This window comes from Chiloscyllium punctatum, chromosome 44 (assembly GCF_047496795.1).
Source record: "Chiloscyllium punctatum isolate Juve2018m chromosome 44, sChiPun1.3, whole genome shotgun sequence".
NCBI classification, from domain to species: Eukaryota; Metazoa; Chordata; class Chondrichthyes; order Orectolobiformes; family Hemiscylliidae; genus Chiloscyllium; species Chiloscyllium punctatum.
Genome location: NC_092782.1, coordinates 2,608,546 through 2,623,093, shown reverse-complemented (window position 1 = coordinate 2,623,093; position 14,548 = coordinate 2,608,546). Strand labels below are relative to the sequence as shown.

The window sequence follows — 14,548 nt, the reverse complement described above, 5'->3', positions numbered from 1 at the left end:
ATTTACTTAAACAAATGTCATCAGTTAATTATATTTTTAGCTCAAAAATGTTTTTGTTTTACCATGACCACTGTTTGCAAGAGTGAATTTGAGCCAAAAGGCCCATATTTGTAAGTTCATATTTGGTTCAGTTGCTATGAATTGTCAGCAAAGTGATAGTTTTCTTTTTTCTTTCTTGGGATGCAGACATCGCTGGCAAAGCCAGCATTTGTTCACCATTACTCATAGACCTTGAGCAGAGTGATTTGCTCGGCCATTTTAAAAGGCTCAAATGCATTATTGAACTCACATGTAGGACTGACTGGGTGGCAACGGTAGATTTCCTTTCCTGCAGGACATTAGTGAACTAAATTTGTTCTTACAACAATGATCGTTTCATAGTTACCATTAAGGAGAAATAACTTTATGTTCTATTTTAACTGCTGTGGTGGACTTTAAAGCTGGGTCTCTAGAGAAAGGCCAGTCAGCCTTGACAGGCCTCTTCACCATTCAGTAAAATCATGAATGATCTGATCGCAGCCTCAGCTCCACATTTCCTGCTAACCCCAAAAACATTTCATTCCTAGATTATCAAAAACCTATCTAGTTTTGCCAATACCTTGTATAACCGAAATATATCCTCTCTAAACAACAACATTCTATTAACTGTTTGAATGACAGAGTCAGAGACAGACTCTTCAGTCCAATTAGTCCATGCCAACCAAATATCCTAAAGTAATCTAGTGTCATTTTCCAACATTTGGCCCATATTCTTCTAAACCATTCTTACTCATGAACCCAGCCAGATGACCTTTAGACGTTGTAATTGTTGTACCTGGACACTAAACAATTGCAATCAATGTATTAGGACACCCAGATCACTCTGCATCTTAAAACTGTGCAATGTCTCACCATTTAGACAATTTTGAAAACACTTTCAGCCAAAATGGACAGTCACATTTTCCCAGATTATACTTCCCAGACCTTGACCCATTCTCATAACATACCTATATATTGTAGCCTCATCTCCCCCCACAACATAATTTTCTACCTTTGTCGCATCAGCAAATTTACCAACCATACTTTCATACCTGCATCCAAGTCATTTATACAAATTGTAATATGCTGAGACTTTGCACTGATTCCTGTTACATACCAGTCGTTACATTTTGCCAATCAGAAAATGACTAATCCTGCCTTTGTTTTCCTGTTAGCTAACTAATCTCCTATCCATATCAATAGGTTAGCCCCTCACAAAGTCAGATGACAGAAATCACAAGCTTTTGGAGTGTAGACCCTTTGTCAGGTGAAGTGAGAGAGAAGCACACAGAGCACAGTATTTATAGGCAGAGAGATCAAAAGATCATACAAATGGTGTGAGTGGAGTGTTAAATAAGAAGTCTCTGCAGGTGATCAAAAGTGTCAGATGGTGTGAGTAAAGTATCTACAGCTGAATAGCAAGTGAAGGTATGGTAATGATCTCTCTACTTCAATTAGTTTCTACAGTTTTGGATTACTGTGGTTATTTTGGTTAGGCCCACCGCATGTGAACCTTATACCTATCATGTTATTCCAGTCATTTGGTTTAACTCCAGCACCATCTTATTTTTTAATTTTTTGTAATCATCTCTCTGTCTCATTTAATCAGATTATAGGTTAACCCTTCGCTTGTTATTCAGCTGTAGACACTTTACTCACACGGCTGACACTTTTGATCACCTTTGGAGATTTATTACTTGGCACTCCACTTGCACCATTTGTATGATCTTTCGATCTCTCGGCCTATAAATTCTGGGTCTGTGCGCTTCTCTCTCACTTCACCTGACAAAGAGCTACATTCTGAAAGCTTGTGATTTCAAATAAATCTGTTGGATTATAACGGGTGTTGTGTGTTTTCTTACTTTGAACTAGGGTGGACAACCCCTCACACCAGCTCAATGACATTTACAAGACTAGTGACATTAACATGACATCAGCATCTCATCCAGTCCTAATTGTAACAAATATGTGCTTCTTATCACATTGCAAATTTGTTTGTATCCAGATAATTTTGAATTAAGAGTAGGCTTTTTCAAATTCCTTCAGTTCAAAAGTAACGTTGAATTTTCTTAAAGAAAGCTGAACAAAGAAAGTAAACACCTTGAAGCATGTCCCATTCCAAACTCTTAAAAATGCCCTCAAAGAAAAGATCAAACAGATCAATGTCAACCACTCCTTTCACAGATTCTGGTATATCAAATAACAGAACTTACGTTCACAGATGTCACTGGCACGAATACTTCGTTCTGGATGCTGGTAGTAGAAAGGTTTACATTGTTCACAGTGTTGTCCCATTGTGTTATTCCGACAGCCATCACAAACACCACCACTAACGTTACCGGATGCTATATACACAGCCATGTCAAAGTGACATTTATCAGCATGTCCGTTGCAGCTACATCCTGAAATTGAAAATACAAAGCACAAGCTTGTCTTCTCATCTAAGTAGTTCATGGTTCAAGTTAGAATCATTATATATATATATATATATATATATATATATATCTATCTATCTATCTATCAAATTCTCATATGCTTTTAAGGATAAATGGTGGGCCTCTGGCAGCTATTCAGTGCCAGCACACTTGCTTGAGAAGTTTGTTGCCCTAAAAAAAACACAGCTGACAAGGACACACAGATTTACAAGAGAGTTGAAAGAAATGTTTTGGTCTGATCACACTTCTTTGAAGCATCTTAAAAGATTGTATTCTGTTAAAGGGGGAGACATTCAACCAGGATTTGGCAGCTTGAATGCTATTCCATTACAGATCATTATAAAAGTGGTTTTACCGAGAATGGGTGACTCTAGCTGGAATTTAACAGCCATATTTTACAATTTTGGAGAGGGTGTGGTTGGTTTAAGTGAAAGAGGGAGATCAAAACACTTAAGTAACTTTCAACATTCACCAGTGTAAAAATAGCCAAACATACTCCACAAAATACATTTGTTGCTCATAGCGTGTTTTATTAATTTTTCTATTACCTTTATGTGAGATCTACTGCAAGAGGCACCTTCACGCTCTGGTATGCCACTGATGTAACGTTCATTACTCTGCAAGTCTCAACAGCAGATACCATCGAGTTATGGAAGTAAAATATCAAAGTCCAATGCAGACTTTGAAAGAAAGTCCCAATCATGGTTGCTGGTCAGCAATTGGGTGCAGGGACTAAATGCAACAAAGCATTGCACCAGTTTACTTCAAAATTGTAAAATTCCATCGTTCACAAGAAATTTTGAAGAGATAATTATATTAGAAACTTTGAGAACGCTCATGAGCTGTATTCTGAAACAGCCTATTTCAGTGAGAAAAACGTGACAGCTCATAAATCTAAACAAAATACTGTAGATGCTGAAAATAAAATAAAAACAGAAAATGCTGGAGAAACTCAGCAAGTCAGGAAGCATCCATCACTGTGGAAAGGGAAACAATTAATACTTCAAGTCAGACAGGACTCTTTTTCAGTAAATACATAAATCTGTTTGAGATAATTGTATTTTAAGGGGAATGTGAGTGAATAATGTGGCTGGCTAATTGCCAACATCTAGGAAATAATGAGAAACTGCTTGTTTTTGATAAGATTATTGTTTATGAATTCAGTCTAAGAGCTGACTGTTGTGAGCAATATATTTATTTGAAGTGACAAAGATGCCCAACGTAGCTGAATTCCATCAACTGAAATATTCACACAATAACTAAAACTGACCGATAATAAAATATGGTTATGCGAGAGCATCCATTTGATCGGGTATCTAAAGTGAACTTATTTCTGAATCTCTGGGGATGCTCCAGTAAGTTCACTTTGGATAGCTAAATCAAGTGGATAACCATGTAATGATGGATCAGCCATCATGTGAGCATATTAAAAATGTGTCAGCTAAAATATTTACAAAAGTTAAAAACAAAAACAGAAATTGCTGGAAAAACTCAATAGATCTGGCAGAATCTGCGGAGAGAAATCAGAGTTAATGTTTCAGGTCCAGTGATCTTTCTTCAGAACTGATGTTAGCTAGGAAAATGTTTTTTTTAATGCAAGTGATAGGGTGGTGGTGGTGGTGTTTGGGGGCAGGGTGAGGGGGTAAGGATTAAACCATAAGTAGAGGTAGAGCCCATACAGAGAGGGGACAACTGGACAAAAGGAGTGGATAACAGCTCAGGAGAATGAATAGCTTCTAATGGAGCCTGTTCGCAGCTCACAATAGATTGTGTGTCATAGCAGACCATGTGATAGCAAGACCTGGTGCATGAGGTTTGGGTAAGGTTATGGGAGAAGGTGCATCAAGTTCTAAAATTGTAGAACTTGATATGGAGTCCAGAAGGCTGTACCAGTATCCAAGTGGAAAATGAGGTGCTGTTCATCCAGCTTGGACTGAAGTTTTGCTGGAGCACTGTAGCCAGCCCAAGACAGATGTCAATCAGCAAACAAGATGGTGTGTTGAAGTGGCAAGCAGCTGGAAAGTCAAGGACATTTTTGCAGACAGAACGTAGAACAAAGCCATCACCCAGTCTATGCTTCATTTCCCCAATGTAGAGACCACACTGTTAGCAGTGAAGGCAGTAAACTGGGTTGTGTGAAGTGCAGGTGATTTGCTGCTTCAGCTGGGAGGTATGTTTTGGCCCTGGATACTGAGGAGGAATTAAATGGGCAGGTGTTACATCCTTTGTGGTTGCAAGGGAAGGTGCTGTGGGGATGGCTGGGGGAGTTGGGAGTGAAGGACGAGTGGATCAGGGTTTCCTGGAGTAATCCCTTGTCGAAGGCTGACGAGGGAGCAGAGGTGAATGGGTGCCTGGTGGTGCTGTCCTGTTGGAGGTGGTAAAAATGGTGACGAATGATCCCCTGGATATGGATGCTGGGGGGGGGGATTGAAGGGGAGGACAAGGGGGACCCTATTGCTCTTTTGGGAGGGAAATCAGGGGATGAGGAGAGAAATGTGGGAGATGGGTTGGACCCGGCTGAGGGCCCTGTGAACTACAGTGCTGCGGAATCCTCGGTTGGGATGATATTTTGTCGAAGTTGGCATCATCAGAACACATACAATGGAGACAGAGAAACTGAGAAAATGGAATAAAGTCTTTAAAGGAAGCAGGGTGTGAGGATGTATCATCAAGGGAACTGTGGAAGTTGTTTGGTTGGTAGTGGATATTGGTGGCCAGCCTATCCCCAGAAATGGAAACATGTCAAGGAAGGGAAGGGAGGAGACAGAGATGGACTAGGCATAGGTGAGAACGGAGTGGAAATTAGAAGCAAAATTGATAAACCTTTCCAGTTCTGGATGAAAGATGGAAGCAGCATGGATCATATTATCAATACACTGGAGAAAGGAGTTGAGAGAGAGGGCTGGAGCAGAATTGGAACAAGGAATGTCCCACATACCCCACAAAGAGACAGTCCTGACTGCAGGTACACATGGCTACCCCTTTGACCTGAAGAAAGAGAGAGGAGTTAAAAGAGGAGCTGTTCAGGGTGAGGACGAACTCAGCCAGGCAGAGGAACATCCGCAGTTCTTTTGGTTTTTACGTAAGTTAAAATATGTCCACGAAAAGAATGAAGTTTGAACACTACTTTATTCAAGGGATTTGTGGAAGCTAAACTGCAATTGTTGTGCAGCTTTAGCTTTTCAAATCAATCTTGTAGCCAAAATTTGATTTCTCATGTTGTCATTAAGAATCCAATAAAGTGATTATACTGCAATGTATTTCTGTGCATTCTGATTAAAGAAATGAATGGGAATTTATTGAACCTCAGATGTGAAATAGAATGGTAAAAATGATCATATATGTGGGATAGTGTTTCTTAATTGTGGGCTGTGGTTTAGATCACAAAAGGATGTTAGTCCCACAGAACCAAACCACAATAGGAAGAATGTTTGCGTCTTCCTTCAGCAATCTACAGGCAAGGTAGTTGATTACAACCAACTCTACTGTCACTTCACTTGAGGGTGAACTCCTGAGATTGACCCCAAGCCTTTTGGTCTGTACTCAGTGGCTAATGTTGCTGAGTTATGTGGACATGCTGCCTTTTGTTTTATTTTAATGATAAAGAAGGCTACAAGTATATGCTGCATGTAAAAAGGAAGTCCCAAAACGAAAGCATTCATCAACTTGCAAATATTTTGATGTGTGACCCACTTTGGCATGCATTGCTGTTGCGTCCTTCAGCAGGTTTCCAAGGCGCATTATGGTGGAAGTCCTGACATAGCTCACAGTTTAACCCCTTGGTGTTGTGACGACATACACACCGACCATGCACCTGGGAAACAAAATTGAATTGATCGCTTTATGAACTGTTACTTCAAATGACACTTCAGCAACATAAACATTGTGAACATGGCCAAGAACATCCACATTCACTTGACTTAAACACAAGTTAACCACAAACCCAATAATACACTAGATTTCCTGACTGAAAAAAATACTTGCAGCAACACACTCTGAAAGATGTGCTATGGAACCTCCAGATGCCCCAATACATCAATTAGACAGGCTATGTCCAGGAAATCGAAATTTCCAATGGTCAATTGCCTGGTGTCTAAAACCCTCTGAAAATACCCTTGTTATGGACCAGGCCAGACCCTCTTAAAATATTTCAAGAAAGCAGCCCAGACCCTAACTTTTCTCATTGTTTTAAACAGGTGTAACACAGATATTCCAGGAAAGATGCAGCTGGTCAAACCACTTAGTTTTAAACAAAACAGAATTTATTTACAAGATTACCAAGAACACAAACAAGAGAGAACAGAATACCGAATAACTTAACCCATCCAAAAACCCAATAGACTATCCCCACTTAATGATGCTGTTCCAAATACTTGCTACAATCCCCATAAACACCCCTTGGCACAACAGGGAAAATCAAACACAGGCTTTTACATGGAAGAAGGCAGAGAGAGAGAGAGAGAGTACCAGCCTGGACCTGCTCCTTTGGGTCCAGCAGTTTCAAAACTCTATTTCTTGCTAATGAAACCAAATCAGAGAAAAACTGAGCTGAGAGAAATGGCCATCCCCCTTTCATTGTACAAGTTCTTTTTTTCCAAAACCTGAAAGCCTTTTGCCTGAGGCAGTAAATGTTAGCTATAATCAAACTAGCCCTAAAACCCTTCAACTTAAGACTTTTCGGAAGCCGTATCTTTTACAACCTCTGAAGAAAAAGTCAAGGACACCATAACCTTATTAAAGATGCAGCATCACATGCTCAACTCTAACGCAGAGTTTGAGTTTTCAGAGGAATCTTGCTTACTTACCCAAATAATTCCAAAATAATAATAATATCCAGGAAGATTATTGTATTGTAAAATGTCCGAGGGATTCAAACCTGTTCCAAGAGTGAGAATTCTTACCATGAAATATGCAAAAGTTCTCTACTATCTGAGATCCTCTTGTATTGTAGAGTTGTTTGTAGCATACTTTTAACCTCAAGTATTATACAACTTGGACCATGATATCACACTGCTGTTGGCTGTGGACAGTGTTTCTACAGTCACAGTATATGATCTGATAATATCATAGAATATAAACAGTTTATCTGTAAAGCAACAGGTCATTTTCAGAAAAAGTAGGACATCATACCAGAGCATCAACTCATCAAATAGATGCTCACAAGAAATTCATCAGATAAAGCAGACAACAGAAAAACCCACAGAAGGAAACATTTATGCTAATTAATATCTCATTAATTTTAAACTTGATACTGAGGCAACTGTCACTATAGTATTGGATCATATACCATGGCTGAGCTCACTGAATTATGTCAGTTAAAGATTCAGAATGTGACACAGTTTGGTGATCAAATAGTTTTAAATCTGATGTCAAGTGCTGAAGTGATTCAGAAGACAAGTTTGAATAGGTAACTTAGCTTCCTTCACAGAAACAGAAACTGCTGGAGAAGCTCAGTAGGTCTGGCAATATCTGTGGAGAGAAATCAGAGTTAATGTTTTGGGTCTGGTGACCCTTCCTCAGAACTCAGTGGTTCGGAGGAAGCGTCACTTGACCCAAAACATTAACTCTGATTTCTCTCCACAGATATTGCCAGACCTACTGAGCTTCTCCAGCAATTTGTATTGGTTTCTAATTTACCATATCCGCAGTTCTTTTGGTTTTTAAACTTAATTTCTTTTGCATCCTAGGAGGAATCCTCAGTACCAGTGAGAGATATCATGTCAAGCAAGAAGCAATCCTCAAACAGTACAACTGATACACTAAATCAGTTGGCTGGATGGCTAGTTTGTGATGCAGAGTGATGCCAATAGTGTAGGTTCAATTTCTACACTGGCTGAGGTTACTACGAAATCCTCTTCATGGTTAAGCAGTCACCAATTGTCTCCCTCTGTCACACAGCCTTCTGGTCCTCTGACTTTACCTTTATCTCAGTCTTTGTAACTATGGTGATTATATCAGTATAATGTCTATAGCTGTTAATATACAATAAACTACTTTTTTAGGAGTCTAAGAGAGAGATTAAGAGGTCTCCTCAACCACAGTAAACTAAACATGACCTTATCATGAAGGTGGATGGTGGCACCAAATCCACTTTCTGCAGAGCAATAATACATAGGAGCCCATACAACACTGATCAGTGGTTCAGATTGCTCATAATACAACCACAACATCCACCTACCCCCATGCCACCCACTTAGCTATGATGCTACTCCCTCACCTACCGACCTTACATATGTTCCTTCTCTCCATAGGTTTTTAATGAGACTTTGTGATATTTAAACTCTTCATTTACTGGAATACAGCACTGTAAAACAAAAGGGATGTGGCTGACCTCCCGCACAGATGCTAAACTAAAAAGGGTTCAACTGAACTGAAGGCACATTGCACATTCGCAAAATGTCTAGCATTGGAACTCAGGCCAAGAAATATAGAGAGTGGTGTGACAACTACAGATCATAATGTCTGATCGTTATGGACATGCTGAAATGTTAATTGCAGTTTTTAAAAAAGGAGATACAGCCAAAGGATGACTGTGATACCACCTGTCTGGAAAGAAACTCAAATGTCACACCTGAAGGTGCCAAGGAAGTTTCAAAAAGGAGAACTGCACTGCAAGCTAAAATATAATTTTGACTACCTCAGACAGTGCACACAATGGTAGAAAAGACAGCATTTGGGTGAGAGATATGTTCGCATCTTCCCCCTTGAATAATACAAGAGACAAAACAAGTTTCAGCCCTGGTCTGTTTTTGTTAGTATGCAGAAGTTCTTGCTTGTGCTGGCCTATGTACCCAATAAACTCATTCTTTCATTAACACAAGAATATCTGGGTGTATGGACCCTTGTAAAACAAATGCATTTGAACTCGGAGAAAAGTACCTCCACAAGGGGAGGGATCCTTCACTCCAATCCAAGGAGATAGGTGAATAAAGAAGGGGAGCCAGTTCAGCCTTCCAAACTCAGGAGCTCGACAATTGTGGGCACCCCACCTGGAACTCAAATAAGCTGGCGAGCCTGAAAATTAGTTGTTACAGGGGACAAAAAAGGGTAAGAAAGTAGGTGTGGGAACACCAAAATCTGGAAACTATTTGGGCCATTATTTTACTTACTATAATCATTAGGTTTCTAAACAAATGCTGTTTAGACTCACATGGGAACAGTTAGAGCAACAAAAGTTCAAAACTCTTACAGCTCTCTCAGTTAAGAGCACCATAAATATTAAACTACTTACCCTCTGCATGGATCAAAATCAAACTGCCAACCTCTATATACACACACTTTTAATAGGCCCAATACTTAAATTAAAAACCAAAATTAAAAATTACTTCTGAATCTTTGGGGAATAACATATTAGGAACAATATGCATTTCTGTACATTTCAGAAATTGACATCTTTTCCTATTTCACCTACAATCATACTGTGGAAGAGGGGAAATGCAGTTCATTCGTCGAAGTTGGAATGATAAGCATTACCAACAATTATTTTGCCTGAAAACTGAATGAGTGTGTATTCAATGTAACATTTCAGTACTACCAAACATCATGACAAAAAGCTGTACACTTTATCCTGAACTTCCCATCAGCAAAACTGGCTGAACAGCACAGTGGCTCAGCAGGCTAAAGCACTACAGTATACAACAATTACACGCAAGCATTGTGTTTTAAGTCACACCACGGAATTAATTATCTCTGCCTTTAAACAGGTGGGCAAACAGGAATCTGAGGCACCAAGAGGGAAGCGAGAAGCAGTTTCTGTCCAAGGGATCAGTATTTGCTCCATCCTATCAGCTGGATCAGGCTGTTAGTGAAGGACTGAAACAGGGTTGATGCCAGTTTTATTCTGCAGCTGGGATACAACTGGGGGTGGGGCGGTGAAGGAGGAGAAGGAAAAGTACAGAATTAAAAAAGGTATTAGTGAAATTACTGCAATGTGTCTTATCAGAAATGAATACATCCAGACTCTAATCTGACCTCTGTAACAGGAAACTGAAAAACTGAGAGTTTGTGAACTCAAACTCAGTTTTTGTCTTAAGAACAGGAAATGGCAGAGTCAAGTCAAGGAAACTTTTCATCTGGGTTCAATTAAGCTCTGATAGGAGTTCCATCAAACTTCACTCTGGAGTGGGTCACATTCCCACTTCAAGGCTTGAAACAAAGTTGCAACACTTCACATTTCATAACAGCCAGCTTGAAAGTGCAAGTACGTGCTTTATTGCCATAAAGTAGAATGGAGAAGCCAAAACAGCAGCAAGTACTTAAATGACAGTTCAAGACTAAAGTTGAAAACAAATGTTTGCTTTAAATCAGTAAGTTCAATGTGATTGCAAGTGACTTTTGTACTCACCTTCCCATCCACATCCTGGTCATCAGAATCATGAACAGGAGCACACTCACTAGCATGTCCATAGCAGAAACAATTTCCTCGAACTACCATGTCATAGATAGCATAGTAATATTTTTCTTTGATTTCGATTCGAGAGTCTAGCAAATTGTCACCCAGAGTATGGAGTTTGGTGAACTTTATCCTTAGATTTGTGATCTTCAGCATATCTTCGAGACAAAATATATATTTAAATTGATATCCCTCATTAAAATTAGTATCTTAGAAATAATGAAATTCTTAATTTTCTCAAAAACAGTCAACTTTAATTTTACTAGCCTACATCCATTAATTCTGCAATTTCACTGTATTGCAAGGCTAACAAGAAGCTAAAAAGAAGGTTTTCAAATCTGACAATTTTTATTATCTTGAAAAATGCCTAATGACAAATCAGTAGCTATAGAAATTGAAGTAGATTCTCTGCTCAAACTGAATGCAGCATTATAAATTTAATGCAAAATATACTGCCAATCTTTCCCAATAGTTCTTCAGTTGGCACCTTTGCATAATTTACAATACAAAATTAACAAGTCTGACATCTTCCACCTTTTTGATCAATCAGTCCCAAAATCTATTGAATCTCTAAAAAACTAGTGCAATTGAGGAATAAAAAAAAAACTGTAGCTTTCTTCCTGAATTCCACAAAGCCAATAAATTTCAAGCTGAAGAACCCCCGCAAGCAGGTCAAGCTGAGGGAAACTGCTGTGCAAGAGAAAAAGTCAACTTAGTCACAGCCAACAGAGCCCCTTTCTCGGTAGATTCAGAACCAGAGTGCTTCCATTGATCAGAAACAAATAGTTTGGATTGAAGTGTAAACCTGGGTGAATCTGTTGTTCATCCAACTCTCATGTATCCTCAAATTCAGTTGAGAGTGTCGGGGTGGGGTGAGGAGAGAGCGTGAGAGCGCGTATGAGAGACATGCAATGCTAGCATAAAAATCATTTTCTCTCTCCATCATGACCGGAATATGCTTATTGTTTCATTGAGATCATAAAAGGAACAGACAAAAATCAAACAGACGCCTGGAAGTTAACAAATTTTTAAAAATCTACAATTTCCAGTTTTCTGCCAAAAACAACATCCTGACGGGGAACATCCGACACTTCTTTACTGTAACCAGGTTATATTCAAGTCAACAGGAAGCATGTAGGGCAGACAGGAAATGATTAATACAGAATTATTTACCCAGTTACTACCATCAATAAAGAAACATTACCAGAAAAACAGTTGTTACAATGAAAAACATGTAGAGATCCATGTTAATATTAGCAGGAATATGAATAAATCATTGTTCTGTGTAAATCATTGACAGCAATCAAAAAATTACAGTAATGTTTAGTTCCCATTAAAAGTACTAAACTGTAGCAATATAAGCAAGTGTAGAAATAACACTTACTTTGTATTCTCTGGCTATATGGATCTTCAATTTTAAAGGCTGGATCCAACACACGATAGATAACCTAAAGACAGAAAAGTTGAACTGATAACACAAGTGACATTGTGAGCGCATCATGACCTTGATAATGGTTAGATGTAGGCAATGGAAAATGGAATTCAATGATCATTTTGGTACTTAGATCTGTACTAAGTTGAGCTATGCAGAAAGCACTGGCCAACAATCGCTTGTTGCTAAGCATTTGTTACAAACCTCTCCTTCAGTAGAAGGCTCAATATCAGAGTACCGAGTGTCACAGATAATGTCGTCCACTTTCTTTAATGATCCTGTTGGAATGCCTGGAAAGGACGACTCGCAATCATAAGCATAATACCGATAGACCTGCCAGGTTTTCCCAAAATCAGAAGATCGTTCTATCATCATAGCAGCTGGGCGGAAAGTCTAGAGAGAAAAAGATGCTTTATCTTATTAGCCAAACATATTCAATAATTTGCATGTGGGGAAACATAACTTCAGGACAGGAGTCAGGGTCTCCAACCTATTCAGCCATTTAATTAGATCTGGTCTAATTTCAACTCCATTTAGTTATCTTTAATCCATTTCCCTGATACCTTTACTCAACATGATTCACTGATCTATAGTGAAATTTGCAATGGACTCAACATCAGTTGGGAGAGAATTTCATGTACTTTATTGTCCTTTATACGAAAAACCACTTCGTGATTTTAAGAAAGACAGGTCCTGCTCCAATTTTAAGGTTAATTACATTATGGAATTTCTCTCGCAGGGATATTTATCTCAGAATCCTCTTATTAGATCACCTCTCACCCTTCTGAACAGGAAGAAATACAAAGTAAATATGTGTGAAATTGCTTTAGAATTCAACCCTCACCACCCATAGATGACTGCAAGGCAATGTGAAGAACTTGAACAGCTTTGAATTGGAAACGATCACTGACTAAAGAGCCATCGTTATTTAAGGAATGATACAGTCCTGCTTAGCCATTCTGCATTATCTTCCTTCTACTTTAAAAAAGTTCCATAGATACAGAAGAAAATCTCATTTTGTTCATAGCCACAATGTATGTTTAGACAAATACTTGGTAGATTAATAAACAAATAGTTTGCAAATAAACTGAGCATGCACAATTTTGTATGTAGGAACTTAGAGCCTCTATGGAGTTACATGTGCATCAATTAGTAAAGCAGATCAATAAATTGGTGAAGTCCACATTGATGATCTACAGTTGAAGTGTTCCGATTGAAGATGAGGATTTCTTCCTCCAGGCGTCGAGTGGTGAGGGAGCGGCGGCGGAGGAAGCCCAGGACCTGAACTCCTCGGCAGAGTGGGAGGGGGAGTTGAAATGTTGGGCCACGAGGGAGGAAAGAGGCTTCAGAAATTAACTTGTACTGATTTACTGTATGTGGTTTTGAAATGCTAGATTTCCATTTTGTACAATTCAATACTAATTATCTCACTTATGATCAAGGTATATTTCAAACTTTTTTTTTCAAATGCATTTTATATTGTTGAGATCTTGTTTTAAAATTGCAAAGCACAAGATATTCTCTTTAATAAAGAGAGATTAGATAGGCTTATTCCCATCATCTCTATTTAAAGCATCACAACGGAACTAGGGATCACTGTTTAAAGATCTGTGGTTGCCCATTGAAAATATTTCTCTCAAATTTTTGGAAAGGTGGTTGAAGCAGAGTCTTTGAATATTTTTAAGGCAGAGGTAGATAGATTCTTGTTAAAAGAGGTGTTAAAGGGCTATCAGCAGGAGGTAGGAATGTGGATTGGAGCTTAAATTCAGACTAGCCTTGGCCTTATTGAATAGCAAACTGGCTCAAGGGACTGTGTGACCTATTTCTGTTCCTGATTCCTACATGTGTATGCCTTACAGGCAGCTGTACATCAGGAAATGGAAGGAAGGGATTAGTTCATGAGAATTACAATCACTGCAGAAGTGGTAGCTGCAGGCTAGTAAACTTCATCTCAATTTTTAAAAATCAGCCAGTGAGTCAGTTGGCACATTGCTATTAATTTTTCAAAATTCCCTCCATTCAAGGAAGGTCTCATTAGATTGGTAGATGGCAAATGTAACTCTTAATTAAAACAGGAGGGAAACCGAAAGCAGGAAAATATAGGCTAGTTTGCTTAACAATAGACAATAGACAATAGATGCAGGAGTAGGCCATTCAGCCCTTCGAGCCTGCACCGCCATTCAATATGATCATGGCTGATCATTCTTAATCAGTATCCTGTTCCAGCCTTATCTCCATAACCCTTGACTCCACTATCTTTAAGAGCTCTAT

The 14,548-nt window shown here is 38.9% G+C and overlaps 1 protein-coding gene across 1 annotated transcript in view; it reads right to left on the bottom strand.

Moving 5' to 3' along the window:
- The window catches only part of LOC140466668 (laminin subunit beta-1-like), a 98,223-nt gene that overhangs the window by 64,921 nt on the left and 18,754 nt on the right, over positions 1-14,548 (bottom strand). The window contains exons 5-9 of the mRNA XM_072562108.1: positions 12,482-12,670; positions 12,230-12,293; positions 10,798-11,003; positions 6,147-6,267; positions 2,232-2,420 (exon numbers count right to left, since the gene is read on the bottom strand). Coding sequence (XP_072418209.1) covers positions 2,232-2,420; positions 6,147-6,267; positions 10,798-11,003; positions 12,230-12,293; positions 12,482-12,670 — 769 coding nt within the window. The remainder of the gene's footprint in view (positions 1-2,231; positions 2,421-6,146; positions 6,268-10,797; positions 11,004-12,229; positions 12,294-12,481; positions 12,671-14,548) is intronic.